The sequence below is a fragment of the Piliocolobus tephrosceles genome, chromosome 6 (genome assembly GCF_002776525.5).
Source record: "Piliocolobus tephrosceles isolate RC106 chromosome 6, ASM277652v3, whole genome shotgun sequence".
NCBI lineage: Eukaryota > Metazoa > Chordata > Mammalia > Primates > Cercopithecidae > Piliocolobus > Piliocolobus tephrosceles.
Genome location: NC_045439.1, coordinates 76,028,793 through 76,056,432, shown reverse-complemented (window position 1 = coordinate 76,056,432; position 27,640 = coordinate 76,028,793). Strand labels below are relative to the sequence as shown.

Below are 27,640 nucleotides of genomic sequence, written 5' to 3'. Positions count from 1 at the left end.
TGAGAATCACATAGTCCCAATTCAAAAAATGGTACTTTATATTATATCTCTATTCCAATTAAGTATTTTAAAGGCAACATGAAATAATAAAATAAAAAACAGGTTATAAAAGTAGTTCCACTTTTCTATTTATTTACCTGACTTCAACATATTTATGGGAAATAAAACTTTATCCTTTACCTGTGGCAGGGTTGATGCTTGCTGCAATATGAAAATGACAGAGGGCATTTGCATGGTGGGAAATGTGTCTTTGAACTTCATGCATTGCTGTCTGGTCTGGCATTAATTCAGCGTGAGTTACAAGAACAGATGACCTCCTCTGTCCTTTCCTTAAATTTTTCAAATGGTGTATTGTCTAAAATAGAAACATAGCTGCTGAGCCCAACTCTTGAAGGTCTAACAAATGCCAACCAAAATACTCTTAATTATTAAGAGGTTTCAGATTTTTTTCTCCATAAAAACCTGATCATTTTAAAGGGAACTTTTTAAATTACAGTAGAACTATTTTGGATGTATTCTCTACAGTTCTTGTAAACTTTTAGTTCAAGGCAAAAAGTAGTGTGCAAAAATACATATTCGTGTTATCTACAAAACATGAATAAAAATTCCTGTTAATATTAGAAGGTCCAAAGATTTTTTTTTTTCAGGATATCCTAGTACTGAGACAGAATTTTCTAGTCATAAGAGTAAAAAAAAAAAAAATTCCTGAGTCTTCCTACCAGGAAGAATATTGCCTCCCCAATATTGCCTCTCACTCAAAATTAAACAGCCAGCTAAATAATCAAATTCATGATATCAATTATAAAGAAAAAAACAGGGTATGAAAATACAGAATAACAAGGGGAACCCACCCAGATAGGAGTAGACAAGGAAAGACCTCATTAAAGTGTTGACCTTTAATTTGTTTAAATTGTTTTAAACAATTTGCAAATTGGATTTGTTTAAATTGAGATAAATCTATATGATTAAAATTCTTCATTAGCATGTGTGATCATGTGGACTATTTTAGACATGGGGCCATGTCATCCTTGGCATTATCTTTTTTCTCCATGTCACGGCCCCACCTCGCAGTAATTCCTTATTCTGTAACTTAACCCACTCCCAAGACCATGTTTCATAATAACTTTCTATTCTTTTCCTTTGTTCTCCACATTCAATTAAATAAAGTATAAAATGTTATCAATTCTTTCTTCATTAAAGTAACATATTTGGTATATCCTCTCAATTTCTACAGCCCTTCTCATTTTACCTATGGAAAATAGTATCAGGTCAATGGTATGTCCCCCACCTCTGGTCTCCCACTACAGAGTTGCTTATTGCTTTGATAACAGGGTTAAGATGGACATTAGAGACCCCCTGGTCCAAACTGCGTATCAAATTATTTTCACTGGATCTTTGACATTTACCATTATTTTAAATTAGACTGACAAGACTGATCTAATACTGGCTATTTTCTCCTAGAAACAAAAAATATAACTTAAGAATATATACAATTATATAGACCTAACAGTTAGGAGTTCCATAGGAAAGGATAGGATGTCAGAAAGCAAAGTGACTTGTAAGTCAGACACTTAATGCCTTTTTTTAAAAATATCTTAACATATTAATTAATAATATTACTAAAAGACAGTAAAAACTTGTCAAATCACTGGTTACATATTTACTCATATTTCTGTTCTATTTTACATGGCAATAATTCAATTTAACAAACACTTGAAAAGCAATATATCAGGTACTATGGAGGATACAAAGATGTCTAAAAGCCCTTAGTTTCCAAAGGCTCATATATAATTTGAAGATAAAATACGTTACATAAGTATAAGTAAATGATCATAAATATCTAGTTAAAAATTAAGTACTCTGTCCTACTAAATATCAGTATCAAAATAAAAGATAACTGTTTTGATGTCTGCTTTTAATTTCACTTACATTTTAAATACTGAAAAAAATGTACAAATAGCGCCCAATCATAGGCAGTGATATAGTTTGGATACTTGACCCTGCCTAAATCTCATGTTGAATTGTAATCCCCATTGCTGGAGGTACAGCCTGGTGGGAGATGTTTGCATCATGAGGCGGATCCTTCATGGCTTGGTGTTGGTATTGTCTTTGCAACAGCGAGTGAATGATCATTTAAAAGTCAGCACCTCCCCCCAACTCTTTCTTGCTCCTGCTTTTATACCATGTGATGTGCTGGCTCCTGCTTCAACTTCTGCCATGGGTAAAAGCTCCCTGTGGCCTCCCCTAGAAGCCAGCCAGATTCTGGTGCCATGCTTCCTATAGAACCAAGAGGCAATTAAACCTCTTTTCATTATAAATCACCCAGTTTCAGACATTGCTTCATAGCAGTGCAAGAATGGCCTAATATAGACAATATCTGAGGAGGGCTGCTTCATATATAACTTTTAAGGACCACATCCTTAACCTGTCAAAGTTGTACAATATTTCTGCTTGGTAAAATGGCAAAGCCACTTTGACTATGCAGGCTTTAAACTGTTAATGTAAATATATAAAGTACAAGTATAGTCAATAATATAGAGTGTAACAAATTAAGTATAAAAAGTTATAAAATATTACTGCATATGATCTCAATCTTATAAAGAAAGATACACATTTTCACATGACTAGAATAGTTGAATTATAAATTCCATTATTTCTTCTCCTTTTCTTAATCCAATTCTAGCATACATTATTTGAATATAAAAGTCACAAGAAAAATAGTAAACTAAGTTTACTATAATACATTTCTGATAATTTTAAATAATGCATATATCTCATTGTATTACCTAATCATATGGGACACAATCATTTGTGCTATATGTTATAATCTAATTTCTTATAAAGCACTTTTATTTCATACTGTATTTAAAAATTAGAAAAATTATTTCATTTTCAAAATATTCAATCATGGAAACTCCAAAGAAGTTCAGTTGTGTCTAATATCTTAATAAACATCTTTATTCTTAAGGAACAAAATAGTCATTTTTAACTAGAACAATAAAATTTTAATCTTTATGAAACAAAAGCAAAATATTTTTAATTACAACTAATTTCAAGGACCTTTACATATTTTACTAATACTTACTACTACAGATTTTCACATGTGACATGCAAAAGAATTAAAATAATATTATCTAGAACTTGAGCATAAAATATCAATTTTTAAACATTTTTTAATAATATTTACCTATACAACATGTCTGAGATCATTAATTTCTGCATTTGGCTTCTTAGTGGAATAAATAAGTAGTCTTACAAGCATAAATGAGAGTTTATTGCTGTTAATTTCACTCATTACATGTACCATGTGTGCCATCTGCATATTAGTTTATAAATTTCCACCAGGCTCACATTGTCAAAATTCATTTACCATTTTAAATAATATAATACCTCAAGAGCATGCTGTATTCTGTCTTTGTGTCTTCCAGCATGAGAAAGGTTGCTGGCAATGCTGGAAGTGGTAGTCTCACAAATCTGCTCACCCAAAAGACAGTCTTCTGGTAATAAAGTTTCTGCCCAGAGCCGGCACACACCATCATGACATGAAGTTAATAACACATTACAGACAGAACCCCTAACAACAAAGAGAAATAAATAAAGGGTAATGTGAATATCAATCCCATCAATTAATTAATATTTTGGTTCTTCATGCATAAAGTTAACATTTGTGCAAAACACAATGGAAAAAAGGAATCAAAGAGCTTGAAATTATATATAGTATCACTGTGAACATCATAAGAACCGGGAAATTGTTTTGAAAAAAGAACTAGAAATTACTGCTAGATTATACATTCAGGTTCTAGAGGATTATTAGTATCTCCTAAACAAAATACACAAACTAAACAGCAAAAGAAAACCTAATCATTGCAAATTACAGAATGACCATAATAAAAGATCATTAAATGTAATTAAACTATCTGGCTTATGGCAGTAGTTTCATTTTACATCATCCTTCCTACAACCCAGTTAAAAATAAATAATTATCTTCATCATAAAACTGTAAGGAGAGTATCATTTCAAACTATAAATCCATTTCCATTAGGTTAAAATAAGCAAAAATGGCATGGCATGGAGCAACGAAAGTAACTTACCTCTTGGTTACAAAGAAACAAAAAAAAATTCTCCCTTTAAAAAAATGCTCACATAGAATCTAAGTCAAAAGTATTCTGCAAATAGATGCAGATGACTTAAGTAGAATAGACTTTTTATTTAGATTCAAAAAGTATATAAATTTCCCATGTTATCATTTACTGAGCATCTCTACAATGTGTGCTATATTTCCTATCAGGCATAAACAATCCTCAGATATATTTAGTAGGTGAAATAACCCTCCCTCAAGAACAAACTAGATTTCTAAGCAAGCTTCTGAGTGCCCAACAGCTTTCTTAGACCTGTATAAAATAATCATTTGTATAAGCTGTTTTGCAGTTTATTTAATCTTCTAAATACCTTTAAGAGATGCCACAATGATGAGGAAAAAATGTATAATAAAAAATTCTTTGAGAAACTTCTGTTGACAGCCCTCAGATTTAAAAAAAAAAAAAAAAAAGTACAACCTGGCCACTTTCTTCAGACTACATTATATGCTTTAACACCATATATATAATTGACAGTTTTATACTGATATATTTCCCTTCAGTGTGTGTTTTCCTGTTATTTGCAAACATTTTCTTGCTAGGATCTGCTAGTACCACAGCTACTACTAACAATTTCATTGCCTGGACACAAAGTATGTGCAAAGGCCTGTACTAAGCACTTCCCACCCACAAACTACACTTTTAGTTTCACAACAACTCTCTGAAGTAGGTACTATTACGACCCTCATTCTACAGAGAAAAACTGAGGCATAGACAGCTTAAGAAATTTAGTCAAAAACTCATGAAGCTAACGGGATTTAATTTCAGGCAGCTTGATGCCACAGCCTATGCTATTAATTGCCACCATGTAAATAAACTAAAAGGACTTTACTTTCATTATTTTTATAAACATAAAAGGATAAAAACTAAAGTTGTATGATTCATTCATCTAACCTGGGCATATACTTGCTAGTTTTACGCCATGAAAAACCTGTCACAGCTCGGGGATGTGCCAAGTAAACAAAGGAAAATTGAGTAGAGGACTGTCTCCTTTTCACTTCATGATGATCCTGAGGTATAATTGAAGACTTCCAACCAGTCATAGGATACCACACTTTCAAAAGACAATCATCCTGAAAAATATATAGGTCAATATAAAATTAATTTGTACATACACAATTCAAAATGTAAGTGGTTTGAAGAAGTTTTAAAAATTAAGCTATATCTGAAAACTAAAAAGTGACTTATACATAACACAAAACTTATCTTAAAATTATGTTTATTAAAGAATACTATTCTTGAAAAATAAATGAACCTATTCATTATCAATCTTTTCTGTGTGATAGTGTTTTTCAAATGCAGAGTGATGCCAAATTTCCCCATTTAGACACAAATTGCTCAGTGCAGAGAAAAGATTCTGAGGCCAGCCCCTTGGATAAGTTAGTTAAGAAAGAATTAGAAAGACTTATGCTATCTTTTCAGTAATTGTTATTCCTTCCTTTTTTTTTTGAGACGGAGTCTCGCTCTGTCGCCCAGGCTGGAGTGCAGTGGCCTGATCTCAGCTCACTGCAAGCTCTGCCTCCCGGGTTCATGCCATTCTCCTGCCTCAGCCTCCCGAGTAGCTGGGACTACAGGCGCCCGCCAACACGCCCGGCTAATTTTTTGTATTTTAGTAGAGACGGGGTTTCACCGTGTTAGCCAGGATGGTCTCGATCTCCTGACCTCGTGATCCGCCCGTCTCGGCCTCCCAAAGTGCTGGGATTACAGGCTTGAGCCACCGCGCCCGGCCCTATTCCTTCCTTTTTGAAGTAGTCTATCACAGTGAAACCCTTCACCCTTCACCTCACGAATATGAATTGTTTCTTGCTCTAAATCAGGAGTCAGCAAACTTTTCTGCAAAGGGCCAGATGGTAAGTAAGTTAGGCTTTGTGGGCTACACATGTCTATGACGCAGACTCTTCTTCTTTCCTTACAACCCTTTAAAAAGGTAAAAAAAAAAAACTTTCTCAGCTCTTGGACCACAGTTCTGCGATCCCTACTCTAAGTGATGAGAAAGCACGCAGGTAGCTGTCACCTCTATGTCCACTTAAAATATTTACAAGTATAACAATAGGCACTGACTTAATCATTTTACTTAGTTCTAACAATTTAAAGGCTAAATAATTGTATTTTAACAAACTATCCTTTATAGTGCTTTATAATCAATAATAAAAACTGCATTAAAGGGAAATAAATGTTATCACTTATGCAAAAATATAACCTCTGAGAAATTTTGAAATTACGTATTCCTGAAAAGTATGCATTGGTCCAAATATTTTCATCTGGACTAGACAGACAATTCTGTTTTTTCCATCTTGGTACTCATTCTCAATTTATGCTGCATAATGAAACATACATTTCCATTAATGTCTCATTTTTTTGGATATTTTAATTATACAGCAAATCTTTTAAGTGCTTGCCCTCAGACAGCAACTAGCCACAATATACTAGTTGCTTTCCTCCAAGTGTCTTCTTCAGCATAGCATCATTTTCACATAATCAAATTTATAGCACATTCTATGCAGTGGTTTCAGACTATGCAACACAGAAATTCTAGAGGTACCTGAGAGCCCCTCAAAAGTCACAATGGAAATACAAAGAGCCCCACGAGCAGGTGATACTCTAGCCCTTCTCCCACTCCCACCAAGCTCCCCCTCCCCCTCAAATGAAGCAGTCCCTCTTTCATCTGTTATTGTCTACAACTGTAAAATCACAACAAAATTAATCACTGATAACAGAAAGATATCTAGAAAATTCCCATATATTTGAAAACTAAAACCTTCAAAATTACAGGGGAAATTTTTAAATATGTTGAAAATATGAATGAAAATGAAAGTACAACATATCAAAACGGGAGAGTAGTAGTTACCTGAGTGCACGGGGGAAACTCCTAGCTTGTTTTTTTTAAGTTCACTTTTGTTTAGTGTTTTTGTGTTATTTATTTATTTAATTTCCATAGGTTTTGGGGGAACAGGTAGTGTTTGGTTACATGAATAAGTTCTTTAGTGGTGATTTGTGGGATTTTGGTGCACCCATCGCCCAAGCAGTATACATTGTACCCAATTTATAGTCTTTTATCCCTCACCCTCCTCCCACCCTTCCTCCCTAGTCCCCAAAGTCCACTGTATCATTCTTATGCCTCTGCATCCTCATAGCTTAGCTCCCACTTATGAGTGAGAATATACGATGTTTAGTTCTCCATTCCTGAGTGACTTCACTTAGAATAATGGTCTCCAATTCCATCCAGGTTGCTGCGAATGTCATTATTGCATTCCTTTTTATGGCTAAATAGCATTCCACGGTGTGTGTGTGTGTGTGTGTGTGTGTGTGTGTGTGTGTGTGTGTATCACAATTTCTTTATCCACTCATTGACTGATGGGCATTTGGGCTGGTTCTATATTTTTGCAGCTGCAAATTGTGCCACTATAAACATGCGTGTGGAAGTATCTGTTTCATATAATGACTTCTTTTCCTCTGGATAGATACCCAGTAGTGGACAGCTGGATCAAATGGTAGTTCTACTTTTGTTCTTTAAGGAATTTCCACACTGTTTTCCATAGTGGTTGTACTAGTTTACATTCCTAACATCAGTGTAAAAGTGTTCCCTTTATATCACATCCTCACCAACATCTATTATTTTTTGGTTTTTTGGTTATGGCCATTCTTGCAGGAGTAAGGTGGTATCGCATTGCAGTTTTGGTTTGCATTTCCCTGATCATTAGTGATGCTGAGCATTTTTTCATATGTTTGTTGGTCATTTGTATATTTTCCTTGCAGAATTGTCTATTGATGTCTTCAGTCCATTTTCTGATGGGATTGTTTGGTTTTTTCTTGCTAATTTGTTTGAGTTCCTTATAGATTCTGGATATTAGTCCTTTGTCAGATGTATAGATTGTGAAGATTTTTCTCCCACTCTGTGGATTGTCTGTTTACTCTGCTGTTTCATTTACTGTGCAGAAACTTCAGGAAAGGGTATGACAAAAAAAAAAGGAAACCACAGACCAATATCCCTGATGAATATAGATGCAAAAATCTTTAACAAAATACTAGCTAACCGAATCCAACAGCATATCAAAAAGATTATCTACCATGATCAAGTAAGTTTCATACAAGGGTTGCAGAGATAGTTTAACATTCACAAGTCAATACATACGATACACCACAAAAACAGAATTAGAAACAAAATCACATGATCATCATCTCAACAGATGCAGAAAAAGCACTTGACAAAATCCAGCATCCCTTTATGATTACAACCCTCAGCAAAATCAGCATACAAGGGACAACCCTTCCCTTAAGAAATCTTCTCATCCTAGCCCTTGAAAAACCCAGTTTTTCACTCAAAGGCATAATCTTCTCTCAAAGAAAATGCTGCATTTTTAATTATAAATTGACAACTTATAATTGTATAAATTTACAGAGTACGAAGTGATGTTATAATTCACAAATATAACACAATAATTACGTCAAGCTAATTAACATATCCATCACCTCAAATACTTAACATTTTTTATGGTGAGAAGACTTGAAATTTACTCTTAGCGATTTTAAAATATACAATATTCTATTACTAACTATATTCACCATACTGCACAAAATAACTCAAAAGAAGAAAAGATATATTCCATTTTTTGAAAACAGGATACTTTAAATTATTTGCAAATTTTACAAAATAACCAAGTGTCATTTTTTAAAGTGTTCCAATACAAACGTTTTGAACATAAACAAATAATATTTCAGCAAACATCTCCTAGTAAGCAAATCAGAGAAAACCAATTCTTGAACTAAAGATTTAATCAGGTATGTTTTGTGCGGGGAAAAAAGGCTCTTTAGTAAGTAAGGTTTTATTTTAAGCTCAGATAGAAATTTAAAATACTCTTAAGCCTAAGAAAAATTTAATTTACCACATTTATAAAAAATAGATCTTACCAGCCAAAGTCCTCAATGAACTGTAATATTAAAAATCCTGGAAGTAATTGAATTTGAGTCTCACAACAACTGAAATAAAATCCTGTCATGTGTAGCAGAGGCGGTGGAAAATGCCTTCTAGTGGGAGATCCACACAGTGACCATCTGTTTTATCAACTCAAATTTGGCTTTATTAACAGAAGCAAAACAAATTGTACCAAAAAAAAAAACTGCCCAACATTCCAAAGTTACTTTCTGTTCTTTTTATCAGGATAATCTTAATCAGATGCAGTATATTCTCAAAAATGTGAGAAAATAGTTTTTTTAATTCAAGACACATCTGCTCAACCTCCACAGGATCCTCACCAGAAAAGCATTCTTATCTTTCCATAAGAATTATGAAACACTTAACTCTTAGGATAACTGAATATAAACAGCTTAGGGAGACGTGACTAACACAATGGAAAAAACACTCATCTAGAAAATAAAATTTCTGTGGACATTTTGACAGTCCATATGTCTCTTTCAGGGAAGGGTAGGCATCCTGTAGTTTGTATCAAGCTACTATTCTTAATTCAATCTAATTACATATATTTTAATATGTTTCATAAGAACCAATTATTATACATTTGATTATGTCCAGAAACAGATTTATTAAAGAGCCAAATTTCACTCTAAGCAAACTCAATGGTTTTCCAACCATTCTCAGGATTAAAAACAAAATCAGTCCTCAACATACTAATAGATAATGATGATGTGCCATAAACTGCCTGTACAACTATGAAACAGTTACAAAATTCACTCAAACAACAAGTATTTATTGAACGAAGCTACTGTGTGAATGGCTGGGGATATAGCTGGGGCAGAGGAAGACACGGAAATAATAAAATATATTTCCTCATCCCACAGAGCTTATTCTCTAGAAAGGAAGGCAATATTAAGTAAGGATATAAATTACTGTTTTAATTACAGTTGTGATAAGCACTATAAGAAAGCAGCAGAGGGCACCAGGAAAGTATTTAATTAGGAGATTTGACCTTGCCTGGGAGATCAGAGGATTCCTTAAGGAAGTGGTATTTAAACTGAGAGTTGAAGGATACATAAAAGATGACCAGGCAAAGAAGCAGGAAGGCTGGGTATTCTAGGTATTCCCTAAACAAAGAACAGCACATAAAAAGACCTGGAAGCAGGAAAGAGCTTGGCATATTCAAGGCCTTGAAAGGACATCAGTGTGGTAGGCATTAAGGTGGGAATGAAGCTGGAGAGGCACAGAAGGGTCAGATCATACAGCAGAGGCTCACAGGCCATGGTAAAGATCATAATCTTCATTTTAGGAGCAACAGGAGTCATTAAAGGGTGGTGAAAAGGAAAACGGCATGTTCAGGTGGCTGGCTCCTGCGGGCAGACCGATGAGAGGACATCTGCGGGACATCACTTAAGGGACTACTGTAAAGGTCTGCAGCCCCGAAGATGCTGACACAGGCAGTGGCAGTGGAGGGCAGAGATGTGGACTTCATCCCTTTTTAAAAACCTTAGCTTCTTCTGTGATCACTAAGATCATTAATTAAAACTTTATGATTCCATAAAAGTTTCTTTGCTTTAATTTATGCAGTTAGGCCTCTACTATCTACAGATGTTCAAACTGTTCTCCCATATGTTCTAGGTCATTTGACAAAATTAATTGACATTCCCTCCTTGAACTTTTTTTCTTGGCTTCTCTAATGTCACATTCTCCTGGTTTTCCTTCTATTTTAGTGGCTACTCCTTCCCAGCATGCTTTGTAGGCATCTCCCCTCTCCATCATTTCTTAGTGTTTGAGGATCCTGGGATTTGATCCTGAGTCCCATTCTCTTCTCTAACACACATTTTCTCCCTAATTTCATGCAGACCCATAACTTTAAATACCACCTTTGGATAAAGAATTCAAATTGCCAAAGAACTCCTGACTCTCTTATCCTATCTGATATCTTAACTCAGATGCATCTCAAACTTTGGTCTAACCACTACACTCCAGCTTTCTATTGTTTTTAACAAGCCCTGCTAATTCCTATTTCAGAGCATTTGCACTTGGTGTTTGTTCCCTTGGCCAAAACACTCTTTCCCCTGAACTTCAGTTGTCCCCTTCGTAGTATTCAATTCTCAGTTTAAAGGTATTCCCTCAGCAAAGCTTTCTCTAAAGATCACCCACTCTAATAGACACCCAGTCACACTACCACATTATCCTGTCTTAGTTTTCTGGAAAGCACTTGTTAATACTTGATTTTTTTTCTGTTTTTCCTCACCAGAAGTTAAGTCCTGTAAGAACAAAAGCCTTGTCTGTCATCTTCATCATAAGATTGCCAGCACAGACAACAGTTCAGGGTATATGGTGGTGTTCAAAAGAATATTTGCTAAACATGTGAATGAAGGTTGTTAATTTCAGATATAATTTCAAATCAATTTTTCCTCCAAAATGCACTATCAATTTTACATATATAAAGTCTATCATGATATGAATATGACTATAAAAGATTCTCATGTGCCTTACCAGTGTAGATTGCTAGAATTCTAAAATGCATTTTCTTTGACAAGTTTATATGATAAAAAAAAATCAGACAATGTATATGTTAAAGTACAGTTGATCCTTGAACAACATGGGTTTGAACTGCACATGTCCACTTACATATAAATTTTCTTCTGCCTCTGCCACCCAAGAGAGCAAAACCAACCCCTTCTCTTCCTCCTCTCCCACCTACTAAATGTGAAAATGATGAAGATGAAGACCTTATGATCATCTACATCCACTTAATGAAGGCTTAATTTATTTTCTCTTCCTTAAGGTTTTCTTAATAACATTTTTCTTCTCTTCCTTAAAAGAGTATAGTATATATTGGATGCCACATGCAGGGTTTAAAAAAAAAAAAGTACAGTATATAATACATATACAAAATGTGTTAATTTACTGTTTATTTTATTGGAAAAGCTTCCAGTCAACAGTAGGCTATTAGTAGTTAAGTTTCCGGAGACTCAAAAGTTAGACAGGATTTTTGACTGTGCAGGGGCAGGGGGTTGGATTACCTAACTGCCATGTTGTTCAAGGGTTAACAGTACACGAGTCAAGGAAAACTTAAGTGTATACAATACCTGCCCATGATCAGAGTACCATTAATGATACTTAAAAGGAGGCAACAGGAAAACATGCTCCAAATGATGCACAGTATGTACAATAACCAAGATGACATCAGCAATGACTAACTGGGAATATCATAAGGCTGGATTCCAGTATGACTCTCCAGCAGCTCTCTGACCACGCTGAACTAGTCCTATATTAAATCATCCATAGGTTCACCTATTATGGACTTAAGTCAAAGGAATTATTGGCTTTATTAATCACTTACTAACGTGGTAATCCTAAGGAATATGAGTAACCAAAAAAAAGACAAATCTGTGAGTTTTTTCAGTCAAATTTTAGGAGTAATGGGGTATTTGTTTTTAAAGATCCAAAGTTTTAAAGGTGACTGCCTAGTTTTAGAGATCAAAACATGAATTACGCAAAATAAAATAAAAAAGGAAAAAAAGACATGAATTATATTATTTCTCAAACTGTTTTTCCTGTGATTCTGGTAAGTGTTCCCTTCATGAGAAACCCACGCTTCTCAAATATTACAGAAAATTCTTCACACGTCTCTACATTTCTATCCAGAAACACTATGTTTTATTATTTGTAGATTATTGAACTGGCTTATCAAAATTTCAGTGTTTTATTTTTGAAATCTAGTTTAACAACAGTGAGGCAAACTAGCTGGAGTGGAGTGTGCGGGGTGAGAGTTAGCAGGAGATAAGGCTGAAGCAGTGATGAGAGTCCTGATAAGCATGGAGCAGGCTAAACCATCACAAAGACTTGGGCTTTTGGTAACTGAAATGGAAAAACTTTTGACAGTTTTGTACAGAATAAGAGTAATAAGATCTGACAACATTTTAAAAAGATCACTCTAGGCCAGGCGCTGTGGCTCACACCTATAATCCCAGCACTTTGGGAGACCAAGGTGGGGAGATGACTTGAGGCCAGGAGTTCAAGACCAGCCTGGTCATGATGATGAAACTCCGTCTCTATTAAAACTACAAAAATTAGCCAGGTGTGGTGGCACATGCCTGTAATCCCAGCTACTAGGGAGGCTGAAGCACAAGAACTGCTTGAACCCAGGAGGCAGAGGTTGTAGTGAGCCAAAATCGCGACACTACACTCCCACCTGGGCGACAGAGCGAGACTCCGTCTCAAAAAAAAAAAAAAAAAAAAAAATCACTCCACCTGCTGGTTTGAACACAGATGGTACAGAAGTGCAGCAAAAATTGGGAAACCAATTAATTTAATACAATAATACAAGTGATAAATAATGGTGGCTTCAACCAGATTATAAGAGTGGAGGTGGAAAGAAGTAAGCAAATTGTGGATATATTCTAAAGGTGAGCCATCAGGGGGTGGGGAAGTGGAGATCAGGGGCGAGGTACAGGCAAAAAATACAAATTTGAATGTCATCAGCATACAAAAATGGTATTTAAATGGCATCAGAAACTTTTGAGACTAGAAGAGCCCTGGGTACTCCAACATTTAAAAGTAGAAAAGATAACACTAACAACTAAGCAGGGGTAGCCAGAGTTAAAAATAAGCAGAGCACAGAAGACTTTTAGGGCAGTAAAAAGACTTATAAAATTGATAAACTTATAAAATTGATATAAGTAAAAAGACTTATAAAATTGTGATGAATGAAGAAAGAGGGAAGGCACAAATAACTAATATCAAAACTGAAGAAGAAATCATTATACATGTATTATAGATATTTAAAAATAGGGTGTTTTACACAATTTTGTGCCAATAAATTTGAAAATCTAAATAAAACCAAAATATTATAGGTAAACACAACTTACCAAAACTGACATGCGAAAGAAAAAGAAAATCTGAATAATTTAAAAAACTGAATCCCACAAAGAAAATTCCTGATCCAGATGGCTTCACCAGCAAATACTTAAGAATAAAACTATATCAATCTTACATAAAATCTTCACGAGAGAGTTTTCCAACCCATTTATAACGCCAGCATAACATCAACATAAAAATCTGTCAAGGACATTATGAAAATGGGAAAATTATTGGCCGAATCTCACTCTAACACATAAATCTTAAACAAAAGATCAGCAAATCAAATACAATAAGGATAATACATTATAATAAAGTTGGAATGGTTCCGGGAATACAAGGTTTACAAAATCGGTCCATGTATTTCATCTTATTAAAAGATTTAAAAGATGGTCAGACACGGTGGCTCACACCTGTAATTCCAGCACTTTGGGAGGCTGAGGCAGGTGGATCATCTAAGGTCAGGAGTTCGAGACCAGCCTGGTCAAAATGGTGAAACTTTGTCTCTACCAAAAATACGAAAATTAGCTGGGCATGGTAATGGGTACCTGTAGTCCCAGCTACTTGGGAAGCTGAAATGGGAGAAATACTTGAACCTGGAAAGCTGAGACTGCAGTGAGCTGAGATTGTGCCACTGCAATCCAGCCTGGGTGACAGAGCGAGACTCTGTCTCCAAAAAAAAGATAAAAATTGTCTCATTAGATGCAGAAAGAATGCTTGCTCAAATTCTGTATCGTTTGTGGTTCAGAAAAACAACCTAGCAAACAACAAATAGAAGGAAAGTTTCTTTATCTGAAAAAAAAGTATCTACCACAAACATCAACAGTAAACATTGTATTTATGATGACACAGTGAAGGGTATCCCTTTGAGACTGGGAACAAGAAAAAGATACCTGTTATCACCACATTTATTCAGCACTCTACTAGAGGTCCTAGACACTGTGGTTAAAAAAAAAAAAAAGGAAAAATACGAAACATGGGAGAGTGACAAAAGATGAACTAGAGCTTTCATTATTCATAGATGATATTATTGTGTACATATAAAATCCAAAATTATCTACAGAGGAATTATTAGAATTAATGAGTTTAGTAAGGGTGCTGGGCATAAAGCCAATATACAAAAACTGCATTTCTATATACCAATAACAATTATTTTTCCAAAATTTACATAATGACTCCATTTATAACAGTATCAAAGACATCAAATATCTAGGAATTAATCCCAAAAGATATCTGGGACCTTCGCAGAGAAAATTATAAAACATTACTGAGGAAAAAAAGGTCTAAAATAAATGAACGGATACATCATGTTCAGAAATTGGAAGACTCAATATAGTAAAGATGACCTATACAGTCAAAGCGGTATCAATCAGAAACATAAGAGGTGTTCTGTTTGCTTTGTGAAATTTATCATTTATTCTAAAATTCATATAGAAATGCAAAGGGCCAAGAATAGATAAGATGATCTTAAACAAGAAAAGAGGGTAGGACTTGCCCTACCAGATATCAAGACTTAATTTAAAGCTACAGCAATTAAGTCAGGTGGCACTAGTACAAGGAAAGACCAATGAACTAGAGAAAAGAGCCCAGAAACAGACCTACAGAGATATGGACATTTGATTTTATGACAAAAGTGGTAATGTAGAACAATGAATAAAGGGAAGATTTTTTCCAATAAATTGTTCAAGACAACCAGATATCCATAAGGAAAAAACAAAACCTGACCTTCTTCAAATCACACCTAAACATTATTTCACATAGATTTTAGACCTAAATGTGAAAGACAAAACATAAAATGTCCATATTCTAGACCAGAGGTTCTTGGCCTGAGGTCCTCTGACCCAAATGTCCTGTGGATAGACTACAAGATACAAAAGTTACTTTTGACACATCATTTGTATCCCATCATGCCTTACCATTTTGGTGTGCCAGTTTCAACTGCAAGCATCTACATCTTTTTGTCTGAAGTTTTCCAGGAGCTGGTTATGAGTGCTGAGAACTGATGCCTGGCCCTCACCCGCCTTCAACTAATATGTGTGAAGAACATGTGTAAGGAACATGATGCAAGTGAGGAACACGGGCTCCCAGAGGACCCAGAGATTCAAGCTTCTTAATACACTTAACAAAGGTCATTAAGTGCCTTTACTTCCCTGCCTCCAATCCAAAATATTTCATGTGATCATTCCCCCATATCAATTACTTACACTTGAATCCTTATCTCAGGGTCTGCTTCTGAAGAAACCAAGAAAACTGAGACCCAAAGGTACCACAAACCTTAATGGGGAAAAACGATTACTTATTTTCATAAATGCTAATTGAAAAAAACAAACCAAAGTAGTATTGGCAGTACATATGACTATGTCTCTAACAGAATCAAAGATGTTTTCATATCACATTTTTTTACACTCATTTCTACTTTGAAATTGTTAGTTATTGGAACTGCTACTAAACAGCACATGATTGCAGTCTTCCTGTCTATATTGTTCATACAACCGTTAAGCAACTACCTCTGTGCCAACTAATTGCTGAGCAATAAAACAGTAAAGTTTAACGTTTCTACAACTAGAGATCAACCCAAAAAGCCTTCAGTGAATTTTGTTATTCTTGGAAAGCCTATCCTCACCTTATAAAGTGAGATATTGAAGTTTTAATTCCACATACAATAGCTAAACACAATTAAAACTGCCCATATTTTAAGTGCAATTTCTGTTACTGAACACATTAATTTAAAAGTACACAATGTCTCTATCACAAATGTATTTTTTAATATCTTGAAGCTGTATTTCAATAATTTATTTCTTTTGCAATGCTACATACTTTATTTTACGCATTTAAAAACATCATACTATGAGGAAGGTTATTATAGGCTTCACTAGATTTCCAAAGGAATTCACAGCACAAAAAAACTTAAAACAACTCTGGTCTAGAAGCTTATATAACATATGAAAATCCTCAGAATCTCAGAGTAGGAAAAACTTATTAAATAGGACTCAGAAAAACACTGATATATTTGACATTAAAATCAAATATCTCTATTCATCAAAAGATACCCTTAAGAGAACGAATGAGCAACTAATGGAGTGGGAGAAGATCTTTGCAAAACATGTAACTGACAAAAAGCTCATATCCACAATAAAGAACTCCTACAAACCAACAAAACACCAAAAACTATTTTAAAAACGGGCAAGGAACTTGCCCAGTTACTTTCTTTTAAATCAGTCATCCAAATACCCAATAAATAAATGAAAAGGTATTTAGCCTCATTAATAATCAGGGAAATGCACTTTAAAACTACAAGGAGACCAGGCACAGTGGCTCACACCTATAATCCCAACACTTAGGGAGTCTAAAACAGAAGGATCACTTGAGGCCAGGAGTTCAAAACCAGCCTGGGCAACATAAGGAGATCCCATCTCTACCAAAAAAATAAATAAATAAAACTTAGCCAGCCATGGTGGGCATGCCTGTAGTCCCAGCTACTCAGGAGGCTGAGGCAGGAGGATCGCTTGAGCCCAGGAGTTCAAGGTTACAGTGAGCTATGATCAACTGACATACTATATATATGTGTGTGTATATATATACACGTTACATATAACATATAACCCAGCAATTCTATTCCTATGTATATATCCAAGAGAAATCCACACAAGAGCCTAACAGACATGTATAAGACATCTGCTGCAGCATTATTTAACACACGTCAGAATGGCGTGGCAGATCAGTGGGAAAAGAATGAACTATTCAGTAAATGTTATTGAGACAACTTTCATTTGGATTAGGGACTTAATTATAAGAGATTAAATATTATGATTTTAGGAGAAAATAGAATACTTTTATAGCATCACAGTAAGAAATTTTCCTAAACAAGATTCAAACTACATTTAACCCACAATATATTGTGGATATTTTTGTAAAATCTTTATACTTCAAAAGTAGATACTTAAATATTTACAGACGAATGACATCAGTGACACAAGCCTAAATAATCCAACTGGGGGAGAAGTAGTACAGATGAAATAAGATTGGCCGAGTGACAACTGCTGAAGCTAAGTGATGGGTACAGAGGAGTTCAGTACATTTCTGTTCATGATTGAAGAAAACTTTTTTAAATTTAAGTCATCACAAATAAAGGGAAAAGAGACCAGCCTGGGCAACATAATGAAATCTTATTTCTAAAAAAAAAAAAAAAAAAAAAACAAGCAAACAAAAAAAAAAAACTAAAAACTAGTGCACACCTAGATGGTGCACACCTGTAGTCCCATCTGAGGTAGGAGGACTGCCTGAGCCCAGGAGGTCGACACTGCAACGAGCCGTGATTGTGCCACTGCACGCTAGCCTGGGTGACAGATTGAGACTCAGTCTCAAAAAAAAAAAGAAAGAAAAAGAAAAACACAAACTCTGTGAAGTTCAAAACTGTGGAAAACTAAATATTATCTTATTTGGGAATTTAGATGAATGAAACTTTTTTAAATAAAATAATAAACATGAAAATCAGGATTCTGGTTGCCTGGGGTGGGAAGAGAGGAAGGAGATGCATGGAGAAAGATAAAGGACCCATTTGTTTCATGTTCTTTGTCTCAAGTTGAGGAGCAGGGTACATGTGTATTTGTTTAATTGTTTATTATATCTCTTTTTTTTTTGAGACGGAGTCTCGCTCTGTCACCCAGGCTGGAGTGAAGTAGCCGGATCTCAGCTCACTGCAAGCTCGGCCTCCCGGGTTCACGCCATTCTCCTGCCTCAGCCTCCCGAGTAGCTGGGACTACAGGCGCCTGCCACCTTGCCCGGCTATTTTGTATTTTTTAGTAGAGACGGGGTTTCACCGTGTTAGCCAGGATGGTCTTGATCTTGTGACCTCGTGATCTGCCCGTCTCGGCCTCCCAAAGTGCTGGGATTACAGGCTTGAGCCACCGCACCCGGCCTGTTTATTATATCTTATACAACATGTTTTATATATACTTTTTTAATTTATGAAATATTTTGTAATTTAAAAAAAATCAGAGCATTTTAAAACCTCTTAAAAATTAAAAATTTAATAGCAGAAAAAAATTACTTTGAAGTTATATCTGAAAAGTCCCCCAGAAATTAAAAGAAAAAGATGAACAAGTGGAAAACAGTAAAGGGGGAAAATACTAAAACAGAGAATTAGTGTAAAAGTATCCATATCTGAATAAGAAAAGATCCAGAGAGAGAAGGAAATAACACAAAAGAAATAATACAAAATAATCTCTCAGAATTGAAAGACATGAGTTTCAGATTTAACAGGTCCCCCAGATGTTGTGGTGTTAGTTGGATAGTATTCTTTGGCTTTGGTTCTGGGTGAGAGAAGAAGAGTCATCTTCATACAATTTCTTCAGCCACTTTTATTCTTCAGTGTCAGCACTTCACTTTCATTCTTTGTCAGTGTCAGCAGTGTCTGTGAGTTACTCATTGTCTTAGGTTGTGGTTGGTAGCAGAGGCTGTGGTGAGGCTTTGCTGCAGACAGGGACACCAGACAGGCCAGTTCTGGGGCACACGTGGTGGCAGAGGCAGGCAGGCATGCTGGCCCTTGGGCTCCCAGGCAGCATACATGGACACCAGCAGTCACAGGTCCAGGAGGACCAGTCTTTAGGCCTACAGTCAGCTTGCTCAGGTGCCAGTGGTTATGGAAAACAGCATGGAGTTTTCTCCAAAAAACAAAACTAGAACTATCATACAATTCATCAATCCCACTACTGGGTATTTATCCAAAGCAAAGAAAATCAGTATATCAAAGGGATAGCTCCACTCCCATGCTTACTGCAACACTATTCACGATAGCCAAGATATAGAATCAACCTAGATGCCCATCAGTAAATGAAGGGATAAATGAAATGTAGTAAATATACACAGTGGAATACTATTGGGCTGTACAAAGGACAAAATCCTATAATTTGTAGTAACACATATGGTCATTATGTTATGTGAAATAAGACAAGCACAGAAAGAAAAAATACCACATTTTCTCAATCTTATGTGGCAGCTAAAAAAGGAGATGAAGAGAAGTTGGTTAGTTGGTGCAAATACACAGATAGATGGAATAAGTTATAGTGGTCAATAGTACAGTAGGGTGGCTATGGTTAACAATAATATATTCTATATTTCTTTTTTTTTTTTTTTTTTGAGACGGAGTCTCCCTCTGTTGCCCAGGCTGGAGTGCAGTGGCGCATCTCAGCTCACCGCAAGCTCTGCCTCCCGGGTTCATGCCATTCTCCTGCCTCAGCCTCCCCACTAGCTGGTACTACAGGCCCCCACCGCCACACCTGGCTAATTTTTTTTGTATTTTTTTTTTAGTAAAGATGGGGTTTCACCATTTTAGCCAGGATGGTCTCGATCTCCTGACCTCGTGATCCGCCTGCCTCAGCCTCCCAAAGTGCTGGGATTACAGGCGTGAGCCACTGTGCCCAGCCTGTATATTTCAATTAACTAGAAGATTTGAAATGTTCCCAAAAAAAAGAGATAAACGTTTGAGGTGATGGATATCCTAAATACTCTAATTTGACCATCATTATACATTACACATGTATCAAAATATCACATGTATCCCACACATATATCAATAAAAAAAGTTTACTGAGATATAAGATCGAGGGTCAGTGATTTTCAACCCAATTCTATGTCCGAGAAAATCAAGCGTAAGAAAAAAATCTTTCAGACATGTAAGGCCTGAGAAGTGTTTTTTCCTATTCACCTTTCTTCCGGAACCTATTGGGGGATATCGCCATCCAAACAAGAAAAAAGGAAGATAAATGATGCCAAGAAACAGAAAATTCAACAAAGGAGAGAGGCAAAGAGAATTTCCTAAAGTTGGTAAAAATAAAACCCGAAAATGGTAGCTCTGCTATTTTAGACTGGTAGAGCAATTAAGCTGAATGAGAGCAAAGAGAACTCATGTTCCCAGAACACCTCCTATGTGAGATTATACTGAGAACAGAGTCAAAGCAGTTCTAAGGATGAATTAGGTATATAGGGAAAAAAGCAAACCGCAAAACACAGTAATTATTATCTCTAAAGTAATTGCCATTAAGAATATTCTGTACAATCTTAATAATGTAAACAATAACTATGATTTACCCAAAATCATGAGATACCTACATCAGTAAGACAGGAGCAAGTGAAATGAATATGTGTATGTATTAGATTTGAAGATGAGGTTGGGGATATCAACCCCTTCCCTTTATCAAGCTAAAGCCTCAGCTTCTACAGTGGGAAGGAAAAAATTAATTCACATAACTCAGAGAGAATTATGGGCAGAGAGAATCAAGAAATGGGAGCACCTCAAGTTACTCAAGGACATGGAAGGAAATACCAAAATATTCAACTTGACAAATAATTGCCTCCTGAACACAGGAATTAGCGTGGGAATAATGAGGCAAGGAGTACATCTTCTCATTGTGAATCCAGTATTACTTTACTTTTTAAGTTATGTACATACGCTATTTTTAAACACAAAACTTAGTTTTTAAAAATGCAAATGAGCCAAGGTCAAATAAGAGTAACAAGAATAGCCATTATTTCCCTAGTGCCTACAACCTGTGAGCACAACACCAGGTCTTTTACAAACACCACTTATATTCTTCAGGCCAGCTTTGCCAAGGAGGATTAGCCCAGTTCTACAGATGAAAAAACTGAAAATAAAAATAAATAAGGAATATTTTTAATTCCTTCATTGTTTCTTTCATATGTTTTTGTTTGATCCTTTACCTTTCCAGCAGTAGCAAAATATTCACCATCAGGAGACCATTCCATCAAATGTACAGATACTGAGGTTCTAAAAAAGAGAGTTAGGCAATTAGCACTTTTAAAATCGGGTGTACTGTATATAAAAATGGTCAAGATGAGATTTTGTAACATCAGAGTCCTCAGAATAAGACTGTTTTTGCTTCCCTAAAAATATAAACAAAATATTTCACCTCCATAACAATATAAATTAATTAAAACTAATCCAACATTCACTTTGGGAAAAGAAGAATGTAGGTAACATGAATACAGTATATCTCCACCTACATGTCCCACCAACATCCTAAATATAACATGTTAAAAGCTGAGCTCATCATCATCCCTGACTAGTCTTTGTCATTGTCACATAATCTATATGACTGTTAACAGTACATCTTCCACTTGAAAGAGTGGCTGGCAACTTTCACATCTTCCCCCTCCCCATCCTTATCTCAACCTATTAATGAGTAATTCCTATGTATCAACCCTGTCAACTCCTGTCCTGGGGCTATAACTATGAAAATACTTTCATCCTTTTTTTACATGATTAACTAGCACAAATTAAAGAATGCTATTATACGGGGTTGGGTTAGAAAAAAATCTACTTTTTAGGCTTCTAAATGCAATGGTACCATCAAAAAATAAAGATCTTTGTGAAAGGAAACATATTTTAGGAAGCATTTGCTTTTAATTAATGAATATAACAATAGAAATAGACACTAACTTGCACTGCCAGATGCACTTCCAATCATTTAAAACAGGAGGAATTTTATTATCAATTTCTTCCTCCTCTTCCAGAATATCATCTCCTGGAGGAGCCCACAACTGAATGGAATCGGTTGCTGTCAACAGTCTATTATCTGAAAATTAAAGAATGTTATGATGAATAGGCAAATATTATATAGGGAAATACATGCACATAGGCTTCTGTTTAGATCCGTAAACTATTAACATTATGTGAAAAGTAAGCAATATCGCCAATGAAAAACACTTGGTATATATCTATTTTTTAAAGTCCCTTAGAAGAAAAAAAAGAATCTTCTGGACAACAAAGAGTAGTTCTTAAGGAAGATTTGAGAACAACAAAGTAAAGCTTACTGGCAAAGAGCTATTATTATCAAGCAAGTCAAAAAAACTAACAGCAAATGTATTAATAGAATAACAAACTCCCCAAAACTCTGATATATACCACATAAAATGTCCTCAAAATATAAGGCATAACTACAAATTAATAAAATGTGGTTTTATACATGAAATATAAAAATAATCCTTATTAATTGTGAATATAAAAAGGGACAACAGCTATTATCATTAGAGGTTAGTAATTTTTCAAAATTAAAGGTACTAATTTCCTGATACAAATGATAAAATGAGTTCAAGTTTTTTCGGTCTCTGTTTTATTTCCAACGTGTTTCTTAGCAAATACAACAAGAATAAAGGGCAGCACACGTTAACTAGGAAACAAATCATAACTGTTTCTTGAAATAAAACACTGAAAGGCAGGGGAAAACACAGAAATTAGTAAATTAAGCATTGTACAAAGCACTGTATACCAAGAAGGAAAAATTGTATTTGTCAACAAAAAGAAAATATAATATATTGATCATTTTCTTTTTATGGGAGACTATATCACATTATTATCATACATTTAAAACAAATATTTAATTTAAATAATTTTAAATATGATTGCTAAATACCTTGAGGATCCCATGCTAAGTTGTATGTCACAGAACTCAAAAAAAACTGCCCAGTTTTAAGCCACTGGCACTTGAGTTGCTGAAATATATAGACAAAAAGAAATAAGAAAAAAGAAAAAGATGTTTTTAAAATAATATCCCAAAACACTACCATTTTATCATTTTCTTCAACTTAAGACCTTATGATCTGAAACAAAGATGAAAATATTTCACTATTATTTTCATATAATGTTTTTAATGTAACTTTCACTGGTTCCACTACTATTTATTATACCATACTGAGCTCCTTGCCATGCCCAAACAAAGCAGGTTCTCTCAGGCTTCCTTCCATGCCCATAAATACCTTCTTATATTTAGGATATCCTATTCCTCACGTCTCCTTCTGCAAACCCCTATCCTTCCACTAAGATTAGCTAACTCATCATCTCTGCTATGAAGCCTTCTCTGACATCCTGGCAGCACCAATACCACTTTTACATTCTGCCATTATAACACTGATCACATGGAATTAGTATTTGTTTATACATCTGACTCTCCCATTAAACTGCAACTCTTCAAGGACAGAAACTGTGTCATAACAATTTCTGTTATCTTCAGAGTTTCTAATGGCTGGCACAAAGATGTTAAATAAATGTTTATTAACACAAAATAAATGCACGTTAGGAAGAAATGCAAATTGTCATAATCCCATGGACTCAATATCTAAAAGAAAACTAGATATATCTCCCCAAAAGTCAACCCATCTGCACTATATTGTATATATAATCCACAAACTTTATATCTGAATAATTTCTATCCTATTTTCTTAATATTTTCATTCTAAAAGGTGATTTAAAGTTTAAAAGTCAAAAACCTTTGACATGAAATACATTCTCTAAGTAAACAAAAGTTTATATATTTCTTTGTAGTACATAAATATAAAATGTCCTTTTGTGAGAGGACATTTTTGAAAAGCTTTGCAAAGCTATGTTACCTTAGGCAAGCTATATGTTAACTGCTTGGCAAATAATACTTTTTAAACGGTAATGCCCTTTCATGTTATAGTATTTTAAGAATATTTAACAATTTTTAAATGTATACAAGGTTTCCTGACTACCTCGAGGCAGAATTTTAAAATACAGCTGCATTCCAAAAGTCTGGGAGGCCATGACAGGAGGATTGCTTAAGGCCAGGAATTTGAAACCAGCCTGGGCAACATAGCAAGACCCCCATCTCTATAAAAAATTTAAAAATTAGCTGGGCATGGTAGCTCATGCCCGCAGACCCAGCTACTTCGGAGGCTGAAGTGGAAGGATCACTTTAGCCCACAAGTTTGAGGTTACAGTGAGCTATGATCACACCACTGCATTCCAGCCTCGGTGACAGAGAAAGACTCTGTAAAAAAAAATGTGTCGGGGCCGGGGGGGTGGGAAATGTGTGTATGTATCTGCAAACCCTGCACTTCATTATCCAAAAATAATTATACATTTTATAATCAGAGAAAATGTTAGTTTTAAACCCTACCACTGCTGACCAAACAACAATCACAACAGCATAACACGATTTTAAATACTGTTCAACGAATCTATTTTAGTGTAGTAATTAAATAATTCCTAAAATTATAGACATCCCTAACACCCTTTCCTTTAGTGTTCCTTAGAGTGTAATCTGTGGAGCAAGTATCTTGAAGAAATTTGGGGAATGAGACCTGGAAACCTAAATTTTTAGTATGTGCTCTAGGTGACTCTTAAGTAGTCCAAAATTTGATATCCATTTCATAATACTATTATAGGGAAAGATTAATACTTTAATTTATACTGTTTTAGGGGAATGTAAAAAGATATATCCAAATACATATATTCAATGAAAAAATTCCAAAACCATTTGTTTTAAGGCATTTCACTTAAAAATATACTTTAAATATTACTTGTAAATATATACTCAGCATTCAGATTTAGCATTTGCAATTTTGATTATTTGAGTGATAGTAAAAATTTAATGCATGCAGTACTTTTTAATTCTAACCACATTAGATGTTTTGAACGTTAAGTAAGACAAATATAATATAGCACCCAGTGTGAATCTGAATGGTTCACAATGTGGTATGCCTAACCACTTAGCTGAGCTGATAAGTGAGCTTTTTAAACTCCTTCATTTGACCAACATTTAGGAATATCTACTATGTTCCAGATACTTTTTTTTTTTTTTTTTTGAGATGGAGTCTTGCTCTGACGCCCAAGCTGGAGTGCAATGGCACAGTCCAGGCTCACTGCAACCTCCACCTCCTGGGTTCAAGCGATTCTCTTGCCTCAGTCTTCTGAGTAGCTGGGATTATAGGCGTGTGCCACCACACCCAGATAATTTTTGTATTTTTAGTAGACACAGGGTTTCACCATGTTGGCCAGGCTCATCTCAAACGCCTGACTTCGTGTTCCATGCGCCTTGGTCTCCCAAAATGTTGGGATTACAGGTGTGAGCCACCACATCTGGCTGTTCCAGATACTGCTCTAAGTACTGGGGATTCATCAGTGAAAAAAAGAAACAAAGTTTCCTACCCTTACGTTCCTTTAGATAACATTCTACATAGCAAACAATAATAAATAAATGCTGTAAAAAAATTTTTAAATAGCAAGACAAGCAGGGGTACAATTTTTTAAAGGGTGGTCAAGGTAAACCTCATTGTCAAGATATTAGTGAGCAAAGACCTAAAGGATCTATGGGAGCTATCCTTGGACATATCTGGCGGAATAACATTCCTGACAAAGGAAACAACCAACACAAAGGCTCAAAGAGGGAAGGTTAACTGAGAAACAGTACAAATGCCAATGTGGCCAGAGTAGAACCAGAGAGGACAAGAATTTAGGAGGTGAGCTCTGAGATGTAGTAAGTGTGGGACTGCGTAGAAGGGAAGTCGTAGTCTACAAAACACTTTTGGCTTTTTATCTGAAAGAAGTACGGAGCAGCTGGGCATGGTGGCTCATGCCCATAATCCCAGCACTTTGGGAGGCTGAGGCGGGAGGATCGCTTAGCCCCAGAGTTCAAGACCAGCCTGAGCAACACAGGGAAACCCCATCTCTACAAAAAATTTAAAAATCAGCTGGCCATGGTGGTGCATGCCTGTAGTCCCAGCTACTTAGGAGGCTGAGGTGGGAGGATCACTTGACAGGTTGAGGCTGCAGTGAGCAGTGATCATGCCACTGCACTCCAGCCTAGGGAGAGTGAGACACTGTCTCAAAAAAAAAAAAAAAGAGAGAGAGAGAAATATGAAACCATTACAAACTTTTAAGCAGAAAAATGTCATGACCTGCTCTACTGAGAATAGAGACTGGGGTTGAAGGCAGCAGGAAACCAGATATCAGATAGAGATTAGTAATCCAGGTAAGAAATAAGAGTAGTTCAAACTAGGATAGCTCTCAATTAACACAGGAAATCTCAATTTGCAATATTCTAGAGACTTGGGTTTCTAAAAGCACTAGGGATGTATCCCCAGTGAATGTAAGGATCCTAACATAAAGCATTAGACCAATTTTTCACTGATACTCTAGTCTATGTTCAGCACTAGCTCCTAAGGAGCCTTTATTAACATCAATTGGATTCTAAAGTTAACTAGATTCTAAAAGTATTATATTATTGGTTAATACTTACACAATTTCTTTTATGAGAATTTATGCCCAAGGGCTCAAATATACAAACAGCATTACCATATGAAGCTGCAATCTAAAAAAGAATAAATATAGCATTAATATCTAGAAAAGGGTAAAATAAAGGTATCTTCCTTTTCATAATAATGTATAAACTGATTACATATAATATAATCTCAATACAGTATTCATGGTTTATTTCCTTCCATAAATATACCTGGAAGTGTACTGGAGTTAAGAGTCTCTCCTCTGTTATCAAAAAATTCAGCAGGCTTTATTTTACACATCAAATACAAGGCTGATCTATTCAAACAAATCATATTTGGATGGACAGCTGGCAAGATGGCCGAATAGGAACAGCTCTGGTCTGCAGCTCCCAACGAGATGGATGCAGAAAGCGGGTGATTCCTGCATTTCCAGCTGAGGTACCAGGTTCATCTCACTGGGACTGGCTGAACAGTGGGTACAACCCAGGGAAAGTGAGCTGAAGCAGGGTGGGGCATTGTCTCACACGGGAAGTGTAAGGGGTTGGGGTATTTCCCTTTCCTAGCGAAGGAAAGCTGTGAGAGATTGTACCAGGAGGGACAGAACACTCTGGCCCAGATACTGCACTTTTCCCACGGTCTTCACAACCGGCAGAACAGGAAATTTTCTCTGGTGCCTGGCTCAGCG

The 27,640-nt window shown here is 35.5% G+C and overlaps 1 protein-coding gene across 2 annotated transcripts in view; it reads right to left on the bottom strand.

Annotated features, from left to right (window-relative positions):
• Positions 1-27,640, bottom strand: part of DMXL2 (Dmx like 2) — a 179,364-nt gene that overhangs the window by 105,783 nt on the left and 45,941 nt on the right. For both annotated transcript variants that reach the window (XR_002734719.2, XM_023227160.2), the window contains exons 3-9: positions 26,973-27,044; positions 23,349-23,427; positions 22,376-22,511; positions 21,637-21,703; positions 5,031-5,209; positions 3,391-3,574; positions 181-355 (exon numbers count right to left, since the gene is read on the bottom strand). Coding sequence is in view for 1 of the 2 variants with exons in the window: in XM_023227160.2 (XP_023082928.2) it covers positions 181-355; positions 3,391-3,574; positions 5,031-5,209; positions 21,637-21,703; positions 22,376-22,511; positions 23,349-23,427; positions 26,973-27,044 (892 nt within the window). In the remaining variant the exon portion in view is untranslated. The remainder of the gene's footprint in view (positions 1-180; positions 356-3,390; positions 3,575-5,030; positions 5,210-21,636; positions 21,704-22,375; positions 22,512-23,348; positions 23,428-26,972; positions 27,045-27,640) is intronic.